The following is a 25287-nucleotide window of genomic DNA, read 5'->3' as shown; positions in this document are numbered from 1 at the left end:
CTCCCTGGAGGATACCTTGACCCACAGACTCAGGGGAGGTTCCAGCATGAAAAAGAACATCTCCCTATCAGTCCCACAGTGTTTTGCTACCATGCATGCAGCACAGCCCCTCCAGCCCACTGCTAGTGAGTCTGCAGCCTCTGCTGGCAGCAGGAGCCCAATGAGTACCACCAGGTTCAGCCACCATGGGACACTGAGGGGGGAATGGCTGAGCCGGGTCCCACAGGAGCAGCTGGGTGCCAGAGAGCACACAGCACTGCACTCAGCCCCACTGCTGAGCGGGCAGCCCGACCTCAGCTGGGGACAGCGTGGGGATGGAAAGTGCTGGTGGGGAGCAGCTGAGGCACTGCACAGCTCTTCTGCCTCAGCTCTCGCTGAGCATCGCTCATCCCTGGGCTGTGTTAGGAGAAGTGCTGCCAGCAGCTTGAGGTCATCGTTCCTTACTCCTCTACTCAGCTCTGGTGAGGCCACAGTGTCCAGTGTGGACTCCCCAGTAATACAGAACTGGACCCAGGGAAGAGCTGACAAGCTGCTGGGAGGATGGGAGCATCATCTGTCCTACGAGGAGAGTGCTGGGATGGCTTCCTGCCAAAAAGATAGCTCCATGGGATCATATCACTGTCAGTATTTTGTGGCACATCCTGAAATCGGTGGTAGAGCAGTTGCTTCTATTTCCTTTTGAGAGATGAGCTAGAAACTCAGCCTGGGATCCTACTGTTAAGAAAGGTCAAGGAACATGGAAAAGTTTGCTTAATCGATTTACCTTCCAGAACCCTGAGACTCTTAACTCTTAGATTGCTAACTCGTAATTGGTGCCTACTCTCTTTTCAGTCCTGCATGGGATGGTTTATTCCTGCACCATGAGACTATCAGACTCTTCACTCTGAGGCATCAAACCCTGCCCTGGGTGCCCACCTCCTCTGCCCGGTGCCTCCTGTGCTGGATGTCAGCCTGCAGCTGCCCTGCTGGGGCTCCAGGTGCAAGCAGAGCACTGTGGGGCTGCCAGGGAGGAAAGCTAAGGCACGGGTGGGACAGAACGGGGCAAGGGACGTGAAAAACAAACCAACAAAAAACCAAGAAGGGATTCTACAGGCACACTGGTCAGATGAGAGGCCAAGGAGACCGTAGTCCCCAGCACATGGAAAGGGAGATCTGGCAGCGCTCGTATGGAGGAAGGCTGAGGGAGTTGGGGCTGTTCTGCCTGGACAAGAGAAGGCTCCGGTGGGACCGCAGTGCAGCCTTCGGCACTCCAGGGTGCATATAAACAGGAGAGAGATTGGCTTTTCACAGATAGCGATAGGCCAGGGGGGAACGGCTTTAAACTGAAAGAAGGGAGCTTTAGGTCAGGTGCGAATGGAAGTTCTGTACCCAGAGGCGGTGCAACCCGGCACGGCCACCCACAGCTACGGTTCCCCGATCCCTGCCGGGCAGCCCGCCCCGTTCCGAGGGCGGCGCGCTGCGGGGCGGGGCGGTGCCCCGGAAGGCCGCAGTGGTTCCGGGCCGCGCGGCGCCATGGAGTCGCTGTGGCGGCTGAAGCGGTTCGACGCGTTCCCCAAAACCCTGGAGGACTTTCGGGTGAAGACGTGCGGCGGAGCGCTGGGTGAGCGAGCGAGCGGGCGGGCGGGGGCGGCGGGCGGGGCGGGCGGGGGAGCGGGGGCTGACGGCGCTTCTCGTGTCCCGGCAGTGACGGTGGTCAGCGGGCTCATCATGGTGCTGCTGTTCTTCTCGGAGCTGCAGTACTACCTCACCAAGGAGGTGAGTGGCGGAGAGAGGGCGGGAAAAGGGCTCCGGGTTTGTCTCCCGCTGCATTCGGGCTCTTTGTTTTTCTCCAGGTCCATCCCGAGCTGTACGTTGACAAATCGAGGGGAGATAAGCTGAAGATCAACATCGACGTTGTTTTCCCACACATGCCCTGTGCCTGTGAGTCGAACCGCAGCGATGTGGTACCGCTCTGCTGGAGGTCGCTCTTCCAGCTCCTCGCTTGGGGTGGGATGCGAGCCCAGCTCTGTGTGGTGATGGAGCTGTGCAGGGCACGCCTAGCGCTCCGGGTTGGGCAGTATCGCTGCTGAATTGTTGGGGTTGTTTGGAGCACGAGGTGCCGTTGCTCTGTGCCTGACTCCCCCTCACAGCACAGCAGGAGGGCCGGAGGTGTTGGAAACCTCTGCTGTTCCTTGCAGTGCAACCATCAGCATTACAGCACAACGCGTTGCCAGCAAGCACCCGATGGTGCTTGGATGCCGGGCCAAAACCAGGGCTCCTGAATCGTCCTTGTGGAAAGGGGACACAGGAAAACGTGCTGCTGTTGTAGCAGCGGTGAGAGGACAGAGCGGGGCAGTGCTCAGCTGGCGTTGAGCTTAACCTGGGCTGCCGTTTGCACCAATGAGTTTTCAGGAGGAAGGGTTTGATTATTTGCCTTTAGGATTTCTATGATGGTTGAAAACAGTCATTCCTTTACATTAGACACTGTGTTTGGAACAGTCGTTTAGGATGCAGACACAGTATGTTCCATTTTCTGTAAGTTGTTTGGTCCCAACCATGCGTCTTCATCCAGTTTTGGCACATTCTTATCCCCGCTAAAAGATTCTGTATTTTCACTGGTTGAATGCTTCCTCAAATTGCCACAGGCCATGAGAAATGTGCTTTTACAGACCGCTTTCCTCACTTGCTGGTTTCAGATTTGAGCATCGATGCAATGGATGTAGCAGGAGAACAGCAGCTGGACGTGGAGCACAATCTGTTTAAACAACGTTTGGACAAAGCTGGCAATCGTGTGACTCCAGAGGCTGAGAGACACGGTAATGTGCTACTTCGTATGAATGGATGCTCTTGTAGTCTGTGTTATTTGTGCTTGTTTTGACTTTCACGGGTACAAGTGACAGTTGAAGAGTGCTTGAACACCATAAACTCTTCAAGAGTTTGTAGCATCCAAATCTATTAAATTGACAGATCAGACAAACTCCTATTACATTTGTTGCTTTTGAAAAGTAAATCTTTACCCAGTCACTCTGAAACTGATAGGGAGTCGTGGATGGATTTCAGGAATGAAGCTGCTGATGGTCTTTTGCTGGGAATCAAGCAGCTGTGCTCGCAGAACTTGAGTTTGCTTGTATCGTGCAGTGACAGTGGGCTGACAAATGGGACAATCTAGTTAGAGGAAAGAGCATTTCTCCAGGGGGAGCTCCAGTGACTTGACCTTTCAGCCTAAACGTACACCTTACTGCACTTAATTCATGTGTGTTAATACATACGTGATGAAGTTGTATCAAATAACACTTGGCCACGTAAGCCCCTCACCTGTGTTATTTTCATACCATGGCTCATCCTTGCACTTTGGTGCAAACCAGAAACAATTCTGGGGAAGTGCTATGATCTCACAGGTGTCCTTAATTTTGCTTTTTCTTTCCAAAATGCGAGGTTGTTACTACCTTACTGTGAGTTAGTGTAGTTCTGAATGTCAGCATAAACTGGATTTATTGATTTGCATCACTAGATACAACATCAGAAATGATGTTGGAGAGCAAAACTAAGCCAAGAGCTGAATAATCAATACATGTGAGCATTTCTCTGGTTGTCTGGGCTTGTGGTGATAGTGTCCCTGTTGTGTAACTCAGCAGCTTTTCTGTATTCAGAGGTTGTGGCATTGAAATTTGAAGTGTGGGGATGGAAACAGCTACTCTGTATCCAATTCTCTGTTAACCTGTCTTCATTAAATTCTATGACTGTAAGTTGATTGATAGTCAGCTGTTTAAATTCGGCTGTAGCAATATAGGTCTTAAATGTAGTCCAACATACTCAAATAATATGTGGTGCTATTTGGAGGCAGGACAAGACAAGACACTTTTCTAGATGTGTCTCTTCATTTGGAATCCAATTTTGTTTTAGAGCTGGGGAAAGAAGAAGAAAAAGTGTTTGATCCCAATTCTTTGGATGCTGATCGTTGCGAGAGCTGTTATGGAGCAGAGTCAGAAGACATTCGGTAACCACAGACCTTTCTGTATCTTTTTAGCACTTGAGGGAATACTTCTAAGTTGCACACCTGCTTCTTTGCAGAATGTCTGTGAAGTTCATTCAATGAAATCTTTTGTGTTCTGAGAATTCTAAGTACTGTTGTACTCTTGTTACATGTTGTGTAGCTACGTATGTAGTGCTTAAGAATGGATAATTAAGTTCTGGTTTGTGTACATCCATGCTCAAGGTCAGGGTGACACTGCTCACCATTGGGATGCCTTGGTATAAAAGTGGTGATGGCTCTGCCTTCACACTCCTGCTGCAAGCTTTCCATCCTTATGTGAGCATAAACTCCATGTTCACTGCTCACACAGACAACAGCTGCAATGGGTCATTTGTGCTCCTTGTTCCACCTCCCTGCAGGTTGCTGTAACAGTGGGTCCTTGTTTGGGCTTTAGGTTCTGAGTACCCTCCAGTCGTACTGTCTATCTGATGATACCTTGTTTGTCCCAGCTCTTTAACTGCACTGTTCGCTGGAAAAGCTTTTTCCATCTTGAGGGGTTTTTCTTCTATCCAGCAAAACGTAGAACCAGTAAAAATAAGTGGTTGTTTTTTGTTTGTTTGCTTTGTTTTCTTTCCTCTGGTGACCAAAATGTAGAGGTGGAAAAGTATTGAAGAAAGTTTAACGTTTTGTCCAACTTTGACAATCATGGCTTAAAAACAGAGGAAAGGAGGAGCAGAAATGGGCAGATGCTTTGTTCACTGAGGGAAACACAAAACTACTCAGAAATGTGGGACTCTGATAGCATTTTTGTAGGAAATCTGTTTCCAGGGAGCAGCGTGGCTTTCTAAATGGGCAAAGAGCTTCTCAGACTTGAGAACTATTTTAAGACGGCTTGTGCCCTTGCATCAAAAACTTAAAAAATAAATCAGAAAGCTTGAGCTCCTTCAGAACTTAGATTAGGTCAACCTTCAAGATCCAGTTCACAGTGTTTGCTTTATGGCTTTGGGGAAGAAGCGTCCACCAAATATCCGAGATCTGAGCAGAAGCATCTCCTTTTTGTGAGAAAGACATTAAGGTGGTACTTGTGCTTTTGCAGATGTTGTAATACTTGTGATGATGTCAGAGAAGCCTACAGGCGGCGTGGTTGGGCCTTCAAGAACCCAGATACCATCGAGCAGTGCAAGAGGGAAGGGTTTAGCCAGAAAATGCAAGAACAGAAGAACGAAGGCTGCCAAGTGTATGGTTTCCTGGAGGTCAATAAGGTGAGAGATGAGTTTTGTTGTATACCTGCAGTGTGAGGCTGGCTGTGAGAAGGCAGAATCTGGGTGTTCCTCTCCTTTTCCAGCTTTAGGTGTTCATGTGATGTGATACAGTAACCCCTGGCTCAACAAAGTACTTGCAGCTGTAAAGAAATGAGGAGAAGCAGTGGGAAGGGAGTAATCCTATTTCATTGTGTGGGCTGTAGGAAGAATGCAGGCCTGGAGTAAGCTTGGATTTTTCTATGTGTACAGCTGCTGGAAGTGCCAGTGAGGACTGGCACATGGTATCTGTATCCCTTACAAATTCCTGGATGTAGTTTAACAAACTGATAAGTGCTTTTATTTTTGCAACCAGGTTATTTCCATGGGTGTGTACATTGGGTCACTGTAGTTTATTGTATTGAGTTGGACTTTTATTTTTTTTGCTTTTAATCTTCCTCACTGTCCCTCTGTTATTTCCTCTCTTCCTTTTCTGTGCTATCTTCTTTTAGGCAGTTCCCTCCCAGAAAAATGAATTCCTCCTTCTTCTGATTTTTATGTTTACTAAAAATAATCTGCATAAAACAGATTATTACCCACATCAGTAAGTAATTATGGCTTTTAGCATGACTGTGCCTGTGAGGAACAGGGGAAATAGCATCTGCTGGTAGTGTCGCCTAGAAAGGCAGCTTGCTTGATGTATATCTAGTTTAAAAACCAAGAGGAAAAAGCCAGCACCTATATGGCTGCTTTATGTATATGGATTCAGAACTTTTAATGAACGGTGACTGTCTTCTACAGGTAGCTGGAAATTTTCACTTTGCACCAGGAAAAAGCTTCCAGCAGTCTCATGTACATGGTAAAGTATTTTCTTTTTCTGTTTACTGTAACCTTTTGTTTCTGAGTGTGTCTGATCATTGTCTTGGGATGTCTTTGCGTTGTGATCTGAAAGAATAGCAGCACTGCTTCAGTGGGGAGGATGTTGGAGTTTTGGTACAAAATTTTAGAACTGTCATGAACAAACAGAACATGGGGATGGAAGAGCATGGGAGAGGTGAGTTCCATAAAACTTCACTGCTCAGCTCTGCTGTAAACCAAACTTGGCTATGGTGTTAAGCCCAGGACCTGAATATCAGTATCTGTGGAAGGAGTATTTATAGAATATCTGAGGATAATTTGAAAGCAAATCAGAACTTTGCTTATTTTAAGTTGTAAAGAGTTTTGTCTTGTAAATCTAAATACAAAGTGTCCAGAATAGTAATGGTAGTTGATTTATGCTTTTTGTCTTTAACTGGAATTTGGTCAAAAATATTTGTGGTTTAACGGAATGTTTTCAGTTCCCTTGATAAGGTTCTCAAAGCCTGAAATTTCTGGTAAAGATTTGACAAAGAGCTCTGATTTTTAGCTTGATTTTTCCCTACCTTACTTATCATTGTAGTGTGATCTGTTCCACCGAGGTAATGCGCAGGGGGAGATTGCACTTTGTTCGAGTAACTGTCTTTGAAGAAAAACAAACCAGGCTTTGAGCCATTTCTACAGATTAAATGATAAAGCATGTCTGTGCAAAAAGCTCATCTGCTTTTCTCCACATTAGTCCTTATAATTAAATATGTCACTTCTGGCAGAACTTGCACTTAAAGCAGTGGAAGAGCAGCAGCCTTCCTGCAGCCAGTATTGACCCGGACGTGGGTGGGGGCAGAACAGCTCTCACGTGCAATGGAAGTCTTACACAACTGCAGTGAGAAACTGAGGGCCACAGCGGGTGAGTGCAGGAAGAGCAAGAAAGGACTCTGTAGTTACTGCAGACCTTTTGGAGGCCAAGTTCAGAATGTTGCTATTTGCAAGGGCAAGGAAAAAGAGTAGGAGGAGAGATGTGGGGCAGGCAGACCTTCTGCTTTCTGGCAGTTCTCTCACATCAGATACTAAAAATGACCTCTGATAATTTTCTCAATGTGCAGCAAGCCCAGAGCCTGTTTGTTCATAAATGAAGCTGAGATTGTGTTTGTCTTCAGTATAACTAACATCATGTCTTAATTAGTTTTTTGGTGGTTTACAGAGAAGAAGAGGATTGGGGTTTTTTTGTTGTTGTTTGTTTATTTTTTTCTTTCCTTTTCCTGTAATAACAAACAGCAAACTGAACTAGTATTGGTCATTGTCTGAATATTCTGAACTGTTATTATGTAGAATCCATGAAAAATAATAATTCCACTATTAGATACGTAACTGAGATGACTGACAGTATTTTTGCTGCTCTCTTCTATTCCATACTATTTTGAACCAGTAGAACATAGGAAGATGAACACTAAGTCAATATTATGGGAAGTGTTTTCCATCACAATGCTCTCCATGCCTTGTGGTGGAGTGGCTGTGCTGTTAATCCAGCTGATGGTTGGACCCGAGTCCATACTTCTGTTTGATTGTGTTCCTCAGTTGCTAAGCTAGCAGACTGACTTGTCAGTTTCTTACACTGACACTCTCCTCCTTTCTTGAGAATTATTCTAGCTTAATACATCTCTGGATAGGAAATCTGTGCAGGCATCTTCTCAGCAAGGGTCCTATTCAGAAGTACTTTGTTAATCTGACCATAGATGTAGTTCTGATCTCAGCTTTTGATTTTATATCACATGCTTACTGTTAACACCCTCAAAACCATACCTTCTCTCCTCAGTAGAAGTGAATTGAAATTGCTTTTTTTGAAAGCAGATTAAGTAATAAGAGGATAAATAAGACTAACACATACACATACTAAAAAGAACTAGTACAGGATGGGTACAACTTGAGTTCTATTTAGTTATACTAGCTTTAATTGTGTGTAGATCAATTTTTGTCCTTTTTTTGGTTTGTTTTAGTAGTTGCACTGGGTTAAGTGTGACCCAAAAGAGTCATAAAGTCACCAAGGTTGGAAAAGACCTCCAAGGTCATCCAGTCCAACCATCCACCTACCACCAATATTTCCCACTAACCCATGTCCCTTAGTACAACATCTAAACGTTTCTTGAGACCTCCAGGGTTGGCGACTCCCCCACCTCCTTGGGCAGCCCATTCCAGCACCTGGCCACTCATTTGGGGAAGAAATTCTTCCTAACATCCAACCTGAATCTCCCCTGAGAGGACATTCCTCTCACCCTATTGCTGGTTACATGGGAGAAGAAGCCGACCCCCACCTCACCTCAGCCTCTTTACAGGGAGTTGTAGAGAGCTCATATACTCATGTTTTGTCCCCAGAAATCATTTGCCAGAAGGAATGCTTTTTAGAACCCTAGGAGAGGTTTGAAATCATTAGTTGAATGTGCGAGGAATATAGGTTTATAAAAAGGAGCAGCCTTGCCCAGAGTTCATCCCATCCCTAATTTAAATCGTTTGGCTTTGGCTTGTGAGAATTCCTTATGTTTAAATGGAGAAAATCAGAGGAAATCAGAGGTCCTGTTTCAACTAGGAAAACTAGGAAAAAAGATTGAATTTCCATTAAAGTTTGCTAATATTGCCTAAATATGGCAGCCTAAATGTACTTACTTTCCTAATCAGAAGAATCCTAACAACTAATCATCAATATCAAATTATCAACAATTGTTCTCCTTCTTCTGTTTTTATTCATTTTTCAATATTTTATGAGTGGATAATCCTCATAAGCACCTTCTTAAAGAGTTCACTACATATCAGGTTTCTTCAGTTAGATCCACTTTGGGCTAGTTTGAATTACTCCCTGTCAGTATGATACGTGTTCGTGCTTTAAGGCAAGTTGGTGTTGACTAAGGGGGGGTCAAAATTTTGAAAGAGGCAGCCTGTGAACCTCATGCTCTAAAGAGACACAAGTGTATCTTATTGATGTAAGGGAATGTCAGCTGAAATGTGTTCAAACTGTATTTCACTTCTGTTTGTGCTAAGGATTTCTCATACAAATCAGGACCCTCAAGTCTCAAACTCTCAGAAAAATGCGTTCTCAATCTTATAAATGTGACCCCAGAATTGTGTCTTGGATGTCCTTATATTCTGGTCGTGTTTATGTCAAAGGACCTCTGATGGTCTCCCAGTAATCTTTTTAGCAGTGTTTGACATTTTCATGTTTGAACAGTTCTCCTCCCTGTCTTTATGCACTATTCATGTATCTGGAGGAACTGGAAGTGCTGTAAATGCTGAAAAACAAAAACTGTGTTTAAAAAAGTTTGTTCACTTTGAAGAAAATATGTTATTTTGTCTTTGTTCTGTTTTGCTTTGATTCTGCTCGCATGAATGTTAAATCCAGGTGAGATTATTTCACTTCACTTACTGTTGTTTGCATGGATGCTTTTCTGTGCTTGCATGTAACCTTTTTTCATGTTCTTTTGATGCTGATGTATCCAACCTAAATGAAAGTTACTGTGCACAACTGTTAAATACAGCTTTGCTTTCTGTTTGGTTTCTCATAATCCCAGGCCCTGAGGTATGCTGTAATTTGAAAACTGAGGGGTAGTGTGTTTCTGTCCTTAGTTAACTGATAAGAAATGTCAGGCTTTGCTGGGTTAGTGCAGGTTTTGGCCATCCATACTCACATTTTTGGTATATCAAAGCAGTGACGCTGGTTTATTGGGAGCACTGAAAACTGGCTGCTTGAAAGCTGCACTGTGGTGCTCCATCATCAGTGTCAGAGAAGACTCCTCCACTCCTGAATGTCATCCTGATGGTCTTGGTTTATTCCTCAGACACTGGTCCAGTTGCACTGAGACATCCTTGGTTGTTAGGAGGACTGAAGGAAGTTATGAGGAGGTCTAAAGTGCTTCTAAGTAGAATTCTTGGCACTGAAACTAGTGCCAAAAGTCCCGACTTGTTTGTGCCAAGGAAAAAACCAAAGTCAGACGTCAGTGATATCTGCAGTCTTCTTTTCCCTGCTTGTTCATTGGTACCAGCTGAGATTAGGTTTGTTTCACTGTTGTCTACGTCTTAGGCCTTGGATCCTGAACTCGAATTTTCAATTTCTGTAGGATACTTAAGATTTGGGGAAAGTTCTCCTTTCACTTGTGCCTTTGTAAGGACAGCCTCCAGCATCAGCTGTGCCTGTTCATGATCCTGCATATCACAGCTGTTTGCTTTGCAGCAGCTCACACCTTTCCTCAAAGAATGTTTTCTATCTCAGGTGAAAAAAAAGAAATGGTTAAATGATTAAATTAAATTATCTGGTCTGTTAATCTCCTGAGCAACCATCTCCTGCTTTGGATATGGAGCTTTGCAGTGAGCTTCCAGCATGGGGGAACTTTCTTGGTGGTAGTTTCCTCCAAAGAGGTGATCCTGTTGTCATTTCCTTCCTCCTTGCTGTATTCCTTTTAGTCAAGAGGAAGCTGGGGCTTCTCGTTCATCCTTCAGACCATCTTTGGACCATTCTGTTGCAGGGGTGTGATTGTAACTGTTTCCTAGGGAAGGCATTCCCCATCATGCTGTATTGACAGCCAGAGAAATTTTCTTAAAATATATAATTTGATTCCTCCAGATGCCTAAAAAACCACTGACACCGATGACTACATTCAAAATGTTCTGTCTTTAAGACACACTTCTAATGACTGACAATTTCTGTGAAAGAAAGTAGTTATGAATGTGATCCAGATCTTGTGCTTTCCTTATACCCTACGTGGTAAACTGGAGGAAAGGTTATCTTTGAAGGCACTTTTGTGATTACCACTTGTTTTCCTCATTTGTGGTAGATTTGTTCACTTCTTTAATAGATTTTTTTTTTTTGACAGTTGAAACCTATTTGAAAGCATCCTTGGATGAGACCTGTAGAATATCTTGTTTTACATAGCTTCTAATGATTTGAGTTTTTAATTGCAAAATGGGCATATAGTCTTTGACTGAAGACTGATTATCATTTTTTGGTCCCTTGGTATCTTCTCATTGGCTGCCAAGAGCAGGCCAACTAATTCTTTCTGCCGTCGATTGCAGCCTCCTCTTCTTCTCCTGTCCCAGAGCCCTACTGGGTGTGGGGCTGTGCTGTTGCACAGGACTCTAGAGATGCCAGGACCTCAGCTGAGCTCTTCTTTGCCCGTCATCTATTTTGGGAAAGAAAGTGGGAACCAAAACCACCATCAGTGAATTTCATCATGGAGCTAGAAATCCTCTGGATGATCCCCTGTACGCTATTCCTAACTTCTCTTCCAAAGTAGTGTTTGCTGGACAATTACTAGTTTTCATCCCCAAACTGAATGTTGGAGGCTGAGATTATTATTTCATCCTCAGAACAGTTAAGGACTTTCCTTTTTACATTGGTAAACTCCTTTCAGTGTTTGTGTTGGTGCTGAAAGACTCAAAGTCTCACTCATCTGTAGATGGACCAGGCATTTCCAAAATAATGTGTGTGGTTTAGAGAGCACAGAAGTGGCGATTCCATCTGCCACTGGACTGCCATCCATCAGAGCTGAGGTTCATCACTTGTTGGGAATGCCTCAGGTTTGTCAAGCAGCTGTCTGGAGGCTCTCTATATCTTCCATACCTCCTCCATAGCAAAGCCTGTGCTGTCACAGCACTACCAGCAGTGTAGAATTTGGCAGAGAGGGGTGGGAGTTGTCTCCTTGCAGGTATAAATCTGTGAGTTACTGGTTAATTGTGCACAATGTGAGTATACATGTGAATAGTCTCTTGAAACAACAGCAGCAGCAAAAAAGGAGGTTGCTTAACAAAAGTTAGTAAGCTTTGAGATGTGCTGCCCAAGCACACGCTTACCATCTTTCCAGGTATTCACCTTTGCTGGGATCTTGTAACTGAATGAACAGAAATGTTGTGAATGTAAATATTGACAACACCTGCATAGCTTTGGTTGGTGCCAAAATGGCCTTTCCTTTACCCTGAGGACTTGGAAGACTGAGAAATCTGAATACAAGCAGCAGTGCTGCCTGGCATGCTGCGTTAGAGCTTATATTAAGAAATTTGGACATCCCACTGTATTTTTCTTTTTGGTGACTAATTGTTTCTCTGTTACTTTTTGAATGATTGCTAGTCCCTATGTTAGGCCTTTGGCTAGCTAGGGAGTCTTTTTACGTGGCCTAGCAAGTGCACCAGCAAAACTGTTGTGCTTCTGCTCTTCGGTACAAGTTTTAAATGCTGTTGTATCTGAATCTCTGCTTTTCATTGTGAATATCTGAATATTTCTCTTTTCTCTCCCACTCTGCTCAATTTTGCAGTGCACGCTGTTGAGAGTAAGTGTTGGTTTTGTTGTTTTTTTTTCCCCAAAACTACATATTACAGTACTAACCCAATTTCTGTTATTTGCTGTACTCTTAAATCTCCTTTGGGAGGAGCTGTAGATCTAGGCTGGGATGTGAGAAGATTTCCTGAAAGCTAAGAGGAGACCCATCTCAGGTCATTCATCTCTGGTAATTGAGGTCACCAGATGCTAAAGGTTGAGAATCTTTGTCTTACACAATTTTAATATATCACTGTTAGAGATGATATATTGGTAGTTGTTCTGTGCAGTGATGCAATTGAGGGGCATGCGGTGACAAGCCGGAGGGAATTCTGCTTTTTAAAGTCATATGGGACAATTCTCTTGTTTAATCTCACTTGTACAACAGGCTGGAGAATTGCTCTTGGGGATTCATTCACCAACCCTTCTGAATACTTAGTAGAAAGTTTTCCAAGGGTCTGTAAGGCACTGGATTTTTCTGAGGGTGAGAGAGTCCTGGTAATTGCAGGTTGAAATGGGGTGTTTCCACTCAGTAGTAACGTCTGGTGGAGGGCCCAGGAGCTGTGTTCTGCTCATTCCCTCCCCAGCCTGCAACACACTCTGTGCTGCTCCCTGCCTCAGCACCCCTTCACACCACAGCCTCGTCCTGCTCATCATGTTTATGTACGAGCTTTTCCTCCCTGAAAATCCATCCCCAGCATGAAGATTGGTGACCTCACTCATTTTGCAGCACCACGTTTGGGTAGTTGTGTCTTGAGCTTTTTCCACTTTTAATGCATTTATTGGCAGAGTCCTCAGTGGCAGTGAGTGCTGTCAACCCAGCAAAGGGCTGCGTTGCAGAGTCCAAGGAGCTCTGTGGTTGTGCAGGTCAGAAACGTGAGATGGAGAGAACTCTTCAGGCAACGAAATGTGTTACTAAAACAGGGAAGTAAAGAGGTTATATAAAAATACATAGACTTCTTGACAAACCTAAGGTCTCTTACAGGTTTCTCTATTTATGTAGCTAAGCACTTGGGCACAGTTACAGAAGGGAAAGGACGTGCTTGTAGTTCTCTAGAAATAAGTCTCCTGCCCTAGCTGGCACTCTCTTAAGATCTTCTATTTTCTTGTTCTGTTTCTTCTCTAAGCATGCTAAATAGGCTTTTGTTAAGCAAACTCTGATTAGCTGTATATTTATCTCCAGCCTAAACTGTGTGCATATGTGCTTAGCATAGTCCTTGGTGATCAAAGATGAATAAACGTATCACCTGGTGGCTGACTGGATTGGAACCCAAGTTAATGAATTGTGCTTTCTCACAGTTATGAATCATTTATTGCAAAGGTTTTATAAAGTGAGTAGCTGGTGTCGGATCTGTGGAAAGCATTATAGCAGAGCACTACGGGGAAATTTTATTTGGAAAAGTCCTGACTTTACTTGAATCCTGCACGACGTAATGGTGTGATGGTTTAGTGAGCAACTGGTCCTTCTCAAGGGCTTCTCTTGAATGTCTCTGGTGCTCCACTATAGCTGTAAGTTTGTCATCCTCACTGGTACTCAGCTTCCTCCTTGAGTGCTAACAAACACAGCTGTTTGAGCTGATGAGCACAGAGCTGTGTGCAGGAGTGCTCCTGTCCCTCCCTGTGTTGCAGGCTGTGCCCAGAGGTGCGCAGCCTGGCAATCAGCCATGTGTTGAAGCTGATCTGGATGAAAGAGTGCCCTCAGCCCAAGAGATGCCTGTTGTGGCCTGTTGAGCTCTCTGATGTGGTTCTTAACCCCAAGGAGGGTGGGAGGGGGTTGAGCCATGAAGAGGAAGGTGAGAGGCAAAGACTTCTGGCGTTAGGTTGAGTTGAGCTGCAGGTCCAGCATGGGCAGATCTCCATAGAATTCTGTCACTGACTGAAGATTGGCTGCTGCTGGCAGTGCAGAAAGCAGTGACACTTAACACTCACTGACAGCTAACCCACTTAGCTCAGCTTAAATGCATAGTACTACAACAAAACAGTGTACTGCTGGAAATCATTTAGAAAAATGTAGTACTGAGACCACTGCCCCATTCCTTCCTTCCTCTACCTACTGTTTCATATGCGTTTCCAAACATTTGGTTGGATGGTTTTTATTTATTTTTTTTGTTTGGTTTGGGGTTTTAAGCCGAAGGAGTTCTTTGATCCAGCTGCTAACAGACACAGAAATGATGCTAATGGCAGGTCTGCACACTTGTCAGGGACACCTCAAATAGATAGAATCATAGAATCACCGAGCTTGGAAAAGACCTCCAAGATCATTTTGTCCAGCCGTCCACTTACCACCAGTATTTTGAGACCTGTGCTGCTCTGAGCTCTTCGTAAACGAAACCATTGCCTTAAGTCTGATGGCTGCAGCCTGGGTTTCCAAGCACTGAAAACTTTAGCTGTGAAATGCAAAGGCTTCTCCCTAGATCAGAGCTGTAGGAAGAAGACTGTAGTTCAGGCACAGTGTTTCCTTTCCTAACCGTATGGTCTCTGCCTTGCACATATGTATCTTTGTTTTAGTGAGGGTTTATGTACATACAAGTGAAGCTTCTATTATTTGATTGAAAGATGTTAATAGGAAAAAAAATGAGTTCACAGTGTACTTGTTAAATAAACACTTGTTTTATAAGAGAGGTAGTTTCAATCAGTTCTTTAGCTTTGCAGCCTTTCTTATGCTATTATCAGAAACCATTTGAGGGCAGCATTCCTTCATTATCATTATTATTCCTTCATTAACAATGCCTCTGTTGGTGATCTGACTCCATTAGCTCAGAAAATGGAGCAACTTTGGATAAGCCTGGTGGGAGCATTCCTGAAATCTGGTTGTGTTTTCATCCTGGGACTGAGGCTTTTTTCTGGCATTGCAGTTAAGTAGCCAACAAAAAGAGGTCAGTTCCTTTTAGCAGTGCTTCCCATGGCCCATTTCTTTGCAGGTGTCCTCCACGTGCGTGGTGCTGGCTGTCCTGCTGTCCTGCTGTATGCAGGAGTGGCTGAGGGCAGGTTGAAAGCTGGCCTTTCAAGGACTTGTCCTTTCCCTTTGTGTTCTCAGGGCAGGAGTAGCAGTGCTGATGGGCAGGGTGCTGATAGGTGCTCGGTTGCTGTTGAGTTCTGTAGGGTGCTTTCATGCAGTGTTTGTGCACGTGCTGCCCTCAGCTGTTAGTTTTGTTCTGTCGTGCCTCTGTTTTTCCAGCAGTTAGAGGAGTTTCAGCAAGAACTAAAATGGAGATCAGGTTAGGATTGAGGTAACAATGAACTTTTCCTTGCTTGACCCCAGGAATTTGTTTTTGCCGTATGTTAAGAACACGTTTAGACAATAGCTGAAATATCTGATCTGAATAGACCTTCAATTACTTTCCTCCATTCCAGCAGTGGGTAGGCAGTCTATGAAAGGACATGAAGCAGTTTTGTCTGTCGTATGTCCACCTGCAAGCAGGAGAGAAACCCAAGTTATTTTTTTGCCGTTTTAATCAGCAGTAGCTAAGATACAGTAAACAGATATGCTTTGATGTTGTAGTCTGAACTACACTGTTAAACTGTTTTTCTGTTACAGTTCATGACCTCCAGAGCTTTGGACTTGATAACGTAAGTGTTTCCAAGATAACTTCCCATTTCTCTCAGTCTGTTTTCCTTCTGGATTTCCCTATAGCTGCCACGTTGGAACCTCAGTGTGCTGATCCCATCTGGTTTCAGGCTGTATGCACGTAGGCACAGTATGGGACCTGCTTTCAGGCAGGGCTCTACAGTGTGTTCTGGGACATCTTCATGTTGCCTGGCAAGTCTGCTGCTCTCTTCTTAAGGCTACCTCAATTTTTAATTCATTTTTAATTGGTTGAGGTTTAGTTGTGCTGTGAGGAAAGCAGATGGTACCCATACCAATGGCAGTTGACAGTTTTTTGCTCCTACGCCAGGGAAAGGAGTGGATGGGAGAGCTTGCTGTGTGGGTGGGAGGGAGAGACACAAAGATCTGAGGATTTGGAGTAGAAAATGGAGAAATTTCACATCGTGCAATCTTCCATGAATTAAAAAAAAGCAAGTGGCTTTTAGTTTACTATTAGGAAACACAGAGTAAGGGAGGGCCTGCTGGAGCAACACTCAGAAAAACGTTCTGAATGTGAACATAAGGCCCCTTGCTTTGCCCCTTGGATGCTGTGCATTGTTTGAGTTATCAGCATTTCTGTTTCAGATCAATATGACGCACTATATCAAACATCTCTCGTTTGGAAGGGATTACCCAGGCATTGTGAACCCTCTGGATGGGACAGACGTCACTGCACAGCAAGGTAAGAGCCAGCTGAGAGAAATCTTTTTAAGAGTTGGTATTAATGAGAGTTGGGAGAGGAGTGAGATTCTCAGTCTTAAACAAGAGCCCTGGCAATGCTGCAGAAGACTTGGATCACTCCACCTTGTGCTTCTTCTGCAACGTATTCTTCCGTTCATCCGGAGCAAATCACCTGAGTGTTTTGTTCTGATTCTGTGATCTTTCTGAAAGATCTCTTTTTTCAGCATTAATATACTGCTATATACAGGATATACAACAGGAGGTACAACATGTTATCATTAAATGCCTGCATCACATGGGCAGAGCTGTGCCTAGGCTAATGTGTGCAATAAGAAGTAGCCACAAGCCACAGGATAGAGAAAAAAAGCCTAAGAGTGTTGCTGGAGAGCTGTGGAGTCTGTCTGACCCTGATTTACCTGATGGCCATTGAGTTAAAAAATACTGCTCATCTTTGCTAGGTGGTTCTTGTTTGCTGGCTTAGGAAGGAAGGATGGTTCTCTCCTTGTGGTTTATCACACAAACCTGCTTTATGTGCCTCTGCATAGATTGTTACATTATTTAGATCTGCTGCATTGTGCAAACTTTGTCTTTACAGGTATTTGGGGTGTTGTTATGCAGTAAAGCTTACAGACATTGGTGGTTTGGTTCAAGGATTGTTATCCCACCTAAATCTGTTCTTTTAATTTTTTTACCATCTATTCAGTTGTTGTACTCAAATCAAAGGACAGTGCTTAAAATAAAATAGGGAAAAATGAAAAGATGTCATAATGCTGTTATTTTTCTGTGGAGTAATAAACTCTGAGATGGAGCCCATAGCTGGTTGCTGAAAGTCTTTGTATGCTAAAGCTTTCCATGCAGGATATAGCTAAACAGCAGGTGGATTTCTGAGGAATTACTAGGGCTGAAGATGTAGGCAAAGCAGATTGCAGTTCAAATTTATGTTTATTGCTGTTTATTGCTATGATATTATAGGTAAGAATTACTTTTATAGAAATTAATGAGTAACATTTTTTTTCTGAGGAATTTCTGAGAAAATCAGTTTCCAGAGTGACTGCTACCTTCCACATTTCTTAAGAGAACTGGAGGGACAGATATTAAGGACGTTAACTTTACTATCATTGAAAGCCCACAGTTGCTATTGTGCAAAAAAAAAAAAAAAAAGGTTCTTGGACAAAAGCTGCCATGAACAAAAACATGCATGGCTAACCCATCAGATAAACTCTGCAGCAATTCACAGTTGATCACAGTTATTAATTGGGTGTCTCTTTGCTTCCAGCTTCCATGATGTTTCAGTATTTCGTCAAAGTGGTCCCTACAGTTTATATGAAAGTAGATGGTGAGGTAAGTACCTTTTTTTCCCTATTGCTTCGGCTTGTTAGAAAAATCAGAAGTTATTGTTGTGTCTTTTCACGTTTCATTGTGCTCACACAGGAAGAGAGGCTTTGTTATTGTGTACAGATATGTGCATATTTCACACTCTGCCTGTACCATAAGAGGTGAAGCAGCCTCAGCTGATATTCACCCCCTTTTTGCACACTGCAGCATGGGATGGGACCCAGCAATGTTCTGTGCAGCAGTGTATTTCTCCTCTCCTGTTTTATTTTTGTGTATTTTAGAATTTGCTTATTCCAAACATGCATGTATTGAGATTCAACTGTCTCATCTCCATGAGATTTCTACCAGAGTAATTCAGTAAGGTTAATCAGCATTTCACAGATCTGAAACTTGTCTCTTAGGTCTTCTTCTTTAAGCATAGCAGTTAATCCACTAATCAATCTAGAACAAGCAAAAGCCTTCAAAATTGGTCTTCATTCTGACTCTCTGTCTCTGGTGGAAGCAAGACAGATTATTCAAATTTGCATCGTTTAGGGACCTCAGCAGAAACAAGTTTCTGTGGCATAATCTTGTCTGCAGTGTTACTGCAGTGATTAAGCAGATCTCTGCCTCCATCCCACATAATTCAAAGAAGCCACACCGTTTGTGTCATATTCCTTCGTGAATCCTTGTAGCACCTGCTCAGGAGAAGTCCAAGCACCAAGGAGCAAATGTCTTTTGGGGAATAACCTAAGATGAGCTCATCTCCAGTTTAAAAGTTTCTCCTTTACCTTTCGAAAGAGGGCAGCTAGATTTCCAGCCCCATTTTCAGAATATAGTCTTCTGGAATGAGTAGGATTCTCAAGGTGAGGTGAAGATGCTCTGTTCTTAACCCAGCTGAGACAGCAGAAAGAGCCGTGATTTCTTTCATCCATTTGGAAGCGTTTCTTTGAGTTGCCATTATTTTGCAGGGGATCTTGGTTGCTAGGGAGGGCTTCTTCTTAAAAAAAAAAAAAAAAAAAAAAAAAGAAAGAAAAAAAAAAAAAAGAAAAAACTGTCCATTATCGAGATCTAAGCCACTCTGTAGTCTTAGAGCAGAAGAATGATGGAAATCACCATTTCTGTTGCAAAATAGAAATGCCAAGAGAGGCAGCAGCTCTGCTGTTGTGTGGACTGGTTACCCAGTGTGCTTATCTGTGTTGTGAGGATCAGACAGATGACATGTGGCCCAGTACTGTGGACATTCACACACAAAATGACATATCTTCCCACCCAAACCCCAGGTTTTGGCTCTCTCTATGGTCCGTGCCCAGCTTTGCTTTAGCATGGAACCAGTTTTCTCTGAGATGAAACACACGTTGGCTCTGGGGCTTCTTCAGTGCAAGGACTGATCTGAACATGGATGAAACTGTGCCAGAGTTCCCTCATCCTACACAGTCTTACAACATCACAAGCCCCACAGCAGTGGGTGCCCGTACTCCCTCAGGCTCTTCTCACATTCTCAAGCAGTCAGAATAACATTCTGCATGTCAATGCAACCTTCATGTTGCTTTGAAATTGAAATCACTGGCAAAGTATTAGTTATGTCAGAGGCTGTGTAGGAGCCACACAGATGCAGTACAGACATTCAAGTGAAGCTATCCTAAGCAGTGTGGGCAGAGCAGTCCAACAGTGGATGTAGGCTGTATTTCCTCATCTGCCCTACAGTTTGAAGCTGTTTGTAAGCATCGATTCTTATCTGATAAATCCTTAAGTGGACATTCTTTCTTAAATACCCTGCCTTTCTTGGACCTATCTTTTTTTTTTCCTGGGAGACGGGTGGGAGTTAGTTGCTATGAGGCAGTACTGGGAGAACCTTCAGATATGTTTGAAGCTCGTTCCGCTTGGATGCAGGTCAGCTGTGCAGTTTCTATGAATTACTGAAATTCCTCAGGTACAAAGGACAGTATGTGTTGAGCCCTAAGCTTATAGCTGTCTCCCAGCCTACCATGGCTTACAATTCTGTGGATGAAATCTCACATGTAGAGCTGTCATTCACTTGTCAAAGGGTGAGTTCTGTCAAAGTAATTGCTTTTTAGTCTCCAGGAGAGGAATCTATGCAGACCATGATGCTTATACTTAGGTAACTGTGGCTCGAGTGTGCTGCCAAACATACGCCAGGACCTGTCCTACGTATTCAGGACTTGCAACCCTCAAATGTAGAATTTGATAAAGAAAATGAATGGTATCTTTTTCAATTTGAATTGTAGTTTGTGTCAGGTAGCTTACTAGAGAAGATAGAACATAATTTATTTGCTTTAATAGGACCCGTGTGAACAACCTGTCTGAGAATCACAGAGCACAGGAAAATGCCTTGAGGTCATTTTTGATTTGTACAAAGATGAGCCATCTTTGTTCTTCTGCAACTCCTGAAGCTTTCCTTTGTTTATGTATTCTTTCTTTTATTTTTTCTCTCACTCTTGAATGTATACAGCCTTCTCAAACCGCAGCTGTGTGATATTCTTCCCATATTCCAGCAGTATCTGAATATTCATTTCCACCGAAATTCAGCTGCTAATGGCCAGCTTCTCAGCATTCAATGTTGTCTCCTGACGCTACATATGGGGAGATAATTTTTTGTTGTATCATGTGAGAGCTCATGTGTTGGCCCTTAAAGGACCTCAGAAGGTGGCTGCTATGGTGTTCATGGACTTGAAACTGGAAGAGACAATATGAGGTAAAAGCTCGGCCAGTAGGCTTTGCAGCTCAAGGAGGCCAGCACTGCAGGAATCTGACTTGTCCTCAGACTGTACATCAGTGCTGCTTCCTGAAGTTTGCTTAGGTGAGCAGCAAATTGGCAGAGGATGATATGGCCTTTGGGTTGAGGTTTAGAAAGACATCTTATGGCAATTTCCTGCCAGCACAGAGCAAAGCAGTCCAGCCTAAGGACTGATGCACAATTCACTCTTTAACTTACTCATTTAAGCTTTAACCAGTATGAGTAAATAGTAAATAAATAAATCAGTAAAAAATAGTAAAAATAGATCTAATTCTGCTGGTGCTGATTATGACTCTTGCAACTGTGACTACTGTCATGAGCCCACAAGAGAGGGGCACAGCAACAGTGATGTGGTTCACTGAACTCATGTTTTTCGTAGCCTTCCATATTCCCTGTTAACAAAATGATGCTTACTGCTTCTGTTTCCTCCAGGTGGTAAGGACTAACCAGTTTTCAGTTACACGACACGAGAAAATAGCCAACGGGCTGATAGGAGACCAGGGTCTGCCTGGTGTGTTTGTGCTATATGAACTATCACCCATGATGGTGAAGCTGACAGAGAAACACAGGTAAGAATCATTTCAATGTATTTCATTCACCTTGCGTTGATTTTTGTTGTTTTGCATGGCTTAAAACACAGCTGCAGATGCCTGAGAGTCAGCCAGACTCCTCCACAACGAGCAGAGAATGAGACCCTCCCAGATACAGTTCTTTTCACTGTGATCATCTGGCAGGGATGGGATCTAGGGTTGTCCCATACTACCTGGAATGGTTTGATACAGTATCAGGATGGAGAAGTGCGGAAGTCTGGTATGATGGTATTCAGTTCAGTCTGATTTCCTCAAAGTCTTTTTTAATAGGAAGTCTGATTTTATGTAGGAAAGCCAACATGATGAATAGATACAAATGCAACTCACCATTTTCACTGTCCTGGAACATCTCACCAGCACCTATAGAATTCACCACCTTGATCCAGCTTATTTACTTTGCATTTGCAGTAGCTTTTTTGCATGTTGTAGTCAGCGTGGAACCTGTTCCTTCCGGGCTCTCATTTAATCACGGGCTTGCAATTTCAGAGAGACAGAAGGGATTGTAGCTGCCCAATCTTTTGGGATCATAATGAGGCACAGCTTTTTCTGTACCTTGTAATGTGTTAATATGTGTTTTGGGATTTTGTTTTTCTTGTACAGCAGCCTAATGTGCATTCTTTCTGAGCAGAAGTGGCTGAAATCTTAGGGATGAGAAAGCCATTCTTTGGGGTTTGTAAGTTCAGTATGTGCCTCCTTGGGTTACCACTGAGCTCATTTAAGTGCACTGAATACAGTGGTGCTTCTCAGTAAAATGTTTCAGTGATGAACTCCATCCTGTAGCCAGTAGGGGTTGTTTAATTGTTAAATCTGTGTCAGTTATTAATCTTTATATAATGCATACTTATGTAATATGATTAACATAATGTTAATTATGAGTTAGTTTGTATTGATTGTTACTTATCTATCATACTGGTATCAGAGCTGATGATGGTTTCTTAAATTGTTTTCCTCATTCCAGGCCCTTCACACACTTCCTCACAGGAGTTTGTGCCATTGTTGGTGGCATATTCACAGGTACTGCATCTTTAAATCCTTTTTCTCTCTGATTATTTGCCATCTTATTCTTTCTTAACTCTGTGTAACTGGTTATAAATCCCCTTTACTGGGGAAAGATGACTTCAGCCTTCATGAGGCAATACAGATGTTCTGCAGAGCTGTGGGAGTATTTCATTTTGATATTCTGGGAGACATTTTGTTTTCAAATAATGCAGTCTTCCATTTGCCATCCAAATGTATCTGTGCTGTTTTCCTGGCCAGCTTGGGTCTGGAAGCAGATGGTTTCTTTCATGCTGACCTGAAATCCATAAAATCTCTGAAATGAGGTCCCTGTGGGAAGAGCCATCTCAGAATTCACAAAGTGTGTTCCCAGACACAGGAGCTCCAGTGAATGCTCTGCAGGGCCCAAAAGTGGCCCTCACAGCTCCTGGGTTCCCTAAGGAGACGCTGCTCATGCGGAACCGTTTGCATCTCTGGACTTTGCCATCAGTGTTGGCTTCTGGAGTAGCATTTACTCAGTTCCATGACAGAGCCCAGCCTTGGTCCAGCTGATAACACAGTGTGCCCTGAAACACTCGGAGACATTCTCATGGAGATCATGGCAGCAGATCTTGCTGGTGCTGAGCTCTGTAGCAGTCCAGCCACTAGATATCGTATCCCTGTATTCCATAATACCTGTATCTGCCACATCACACTTGGATAACCTGATACTGAGGTTACTGCCTATTAAACAGGATTTGTCTGCAACACATTGATTTGATCATGTTCGTTTTCATGGCTAACTCAGGCAAAGGCTTTTAAAAATTATTATGACAAATTCAAGTTTCCTCTATCAGTGACTGGGGCTGACAAGCCACTTCGTGCTGTCTGCTGCCATACTCTGTGGTCAGACTGTACATGCTAGAGGACAGATCAAATCGGCTGCCTGACAGCATCTTTGTCACAGGATCAGATTGGTTTCACAAGTATTTTCAGGGCAAAAGATAGTCATCAGGGTGTTACTGGAAGACTAGATAGCAAGATTCCATCATCTACAGTAACTGGAAGAGTAATCAATTCCTATCTTATCTGCTGCTCTACTATTAAAATGTCTCTGTTTATGTAGGGCTGAGTAACCACTTATTTTTTAGATTGGAAGTGCTGAATAAATAAAAGAACCCAAGAACATTGAGCTTCAAAATGGCATTGAAAACACCTTTGTTTACTGGCTCCGTGTTCTCTCAGGTAGAAGGGAGGCAGCTAGACAGAGTTCTGTGTTGAGGAAGCCACTGTGACAGATGCGGAGTTGTCTGGATTTTGTGTGCAGAAGACCCACTCTGAGCTCTTCTCTGTTCCCAAACAAGCACAGTTAATAGGTTCCTTCAGTGTACTCGTGGGAGAGACTTGGGTAAGCTGCTGCCATCTCCTACAAAGGCTGTCCAAGGCAGCATGTTTTTTCTCAGATAGAATAGCTCGCTTTTGGGGTTACTGTGAATGAGCAAAAGGGAAGCATTCCTTTGGCGAGCTGGGTCAGGGCAGTAGAATGGCTCTCAGAATCAGCTTCCTCTCCAGACTTCACTCGCTCACCTGTCAGCAAAGGTGGCTCATCTTTGTCTCATCTTTTCTTCTTTGAGACATCTCTTTCCAGATAACCACGGTCACCTCTGCCCCTGCAGGCTGGATTTGGTCTCTCCTAATAAGATGCGGATGTGGGTCTTCTGAGCAGCAGCAGCAGCTGCTTTCTGTCAGGGGGAGCTGGAATTCCTGCTGCTGACAGAAGGATTTGGTTTTTCTGTGGGAGGTGCTCTGTGTTTAAGACTCGTTTGGCTCGATCTTGTTTTTCCTTCTAGTTGCAGGATTCATCGACTCCCTGATTTATCACTCTGCACGTGCCATCCAGAAGAAAATCGAGCTTGGGAAGACAATATAAACAATGGCCTCACTGCACACACACAAAAAAACTGTAAGGAGAACTAAACAGGTTTTACAAAATACGTGTGATCCTCCGAGTGCACGTGAGAAGAGGTTTGGAATTACCAGGTGGCCCCAACTGCTCTTAATGTCTCATCATCCGTTGTTTGGCATTGATTTGTGGATGGAACTGCTCAGACCTTGCTGCTATGACGTGACATTAGCCATCTCGTCTGGCTGTGCAGACCCTACTGAAAAACCCTTTTGTGTCAGTCCGTCTTCATCCAGTTTGCCCCCTGAAAAAGCTGCTGGAGATACTTCAGGAATAACGTACTGTGTTGTCAGGAGATCTGCAATGGATCAAAGTTGTCATCAGAAACCTTTCTGACAACACCATCTGTCTTTTTTTAATTGCTCCTACAAATATTTCGGAATGTGCTGATGCTGTATGCCAGACGTTGGTGAAAATGTGCTGAATGCTGTGTGCTTTCCTTCCAGCTGCCCAGGGCAGTGGGGAGGGACCTGGCATTCAGGGTGTGCTTTCTGTACCGTGTGGTCCCGCATTTGTTTCAGATTGCTCTTCCTAGGAGAGATGCAAGCTGATGTATGGATGAGAAAAGAAAAAAAGTTTGGAATTTTAATGAATTTTAAATTGGATTGTATTTTTCACTTCCCCTCTGTCTCTGTTTTGTAATGCAGTCCATCCTGTGTGTTTTGGTAAGGCATTTGGAAGAATTATTAAATTATTTGAGCCAATCCTGAATTGGAAATTATTAATAAAAACTACCTGCATTGTGGCAAAGTGTGGCAGTAGTAGTGATTTTTGTTCTTTCTTGATTATGATCTACGCAAGTGAGTAAAGTGTGTGTGAAATGCTTCTGAGAGGAACTTGAAAATAAGGCAGAAATTAAAAGTTACAGATTCCTGCCTCAGTTGGAAGGAACACAGACTCGGTGCTCTTAATCTCGGCTCTAAATTGGCTTCGGTGTTTACTCTGCACTTAGTGACTGGCAGAGTTCACAGTGCAGTGTGAGACTGCAGGCACAGGATCAAATGATGCAGGGAGAAAGCTGTTAAAACTTCAGGATAAATACCATCAATTTGTAAGCAGAAGTTTGTTTTTAATTAGTTAAAG

General features: G+C 43.5%; 1 protein-coding gene across 2 annotated transcripts; it reads left to right on the top strand.

The window, feature by feature from the left end:
* The first annotated feature begins 1440 nt into the window (after positions 1-1440).
* Positions 1441-24954, top strand: ERGIC3 (ERGIC and golgi 3). Of its 2 annotated transcripts, XM_085241512.1 has the most exons (14): positions 1441-1600; positions 1685-1755; positions 1833-1920; positions 2676-2795; positions 3883-3976; positions 5049-5214; positions 5992-6049; positions 12336-12350; positions 15876-15907; positions 16509-16605; positions 17881-17945; positions 21109-21245; positions 22225-22280; positions 24092-24954. In XM_085241512.1, exons 1-14 carry the CDS (start codon positions 1513-1515, stop codon positions 24169-24171), a joined length of 1167 nt encoding a protein of 388 aa, XP_085097638.1. In that variant the 5' UTR covers positions 1441-1512; the 3' UTR covers positions 24172-24954. The 2 variants fall into 2 exon arrangements, with proteins under 2 accessions (XP_085097638.1, XP_085097639.1); XM_085241513.1 differs by lacking the exon at positions 12336-12350.
* The last annotated feature ends 333 nt before the right edge of the window (positions 24955-25287 follow it).

This window comes from Meleagris gallopavo, chromosome 22 (assembly GCF_905368555.1).
Source record: "Meleagris gallopavo chromosome 22, MGAL_WU_HG_1.1, whole genome shotgun sequence".
Taxonomy (NCBI): Eukaryota; Metazoa; Chordata; class Aves; order Galliformes; family Phasianidae; genus Meleagris; species Meleagris gallopavo.
This window is presented reverse-complemented; position numbering and strand designations above follow the sequence as displayed.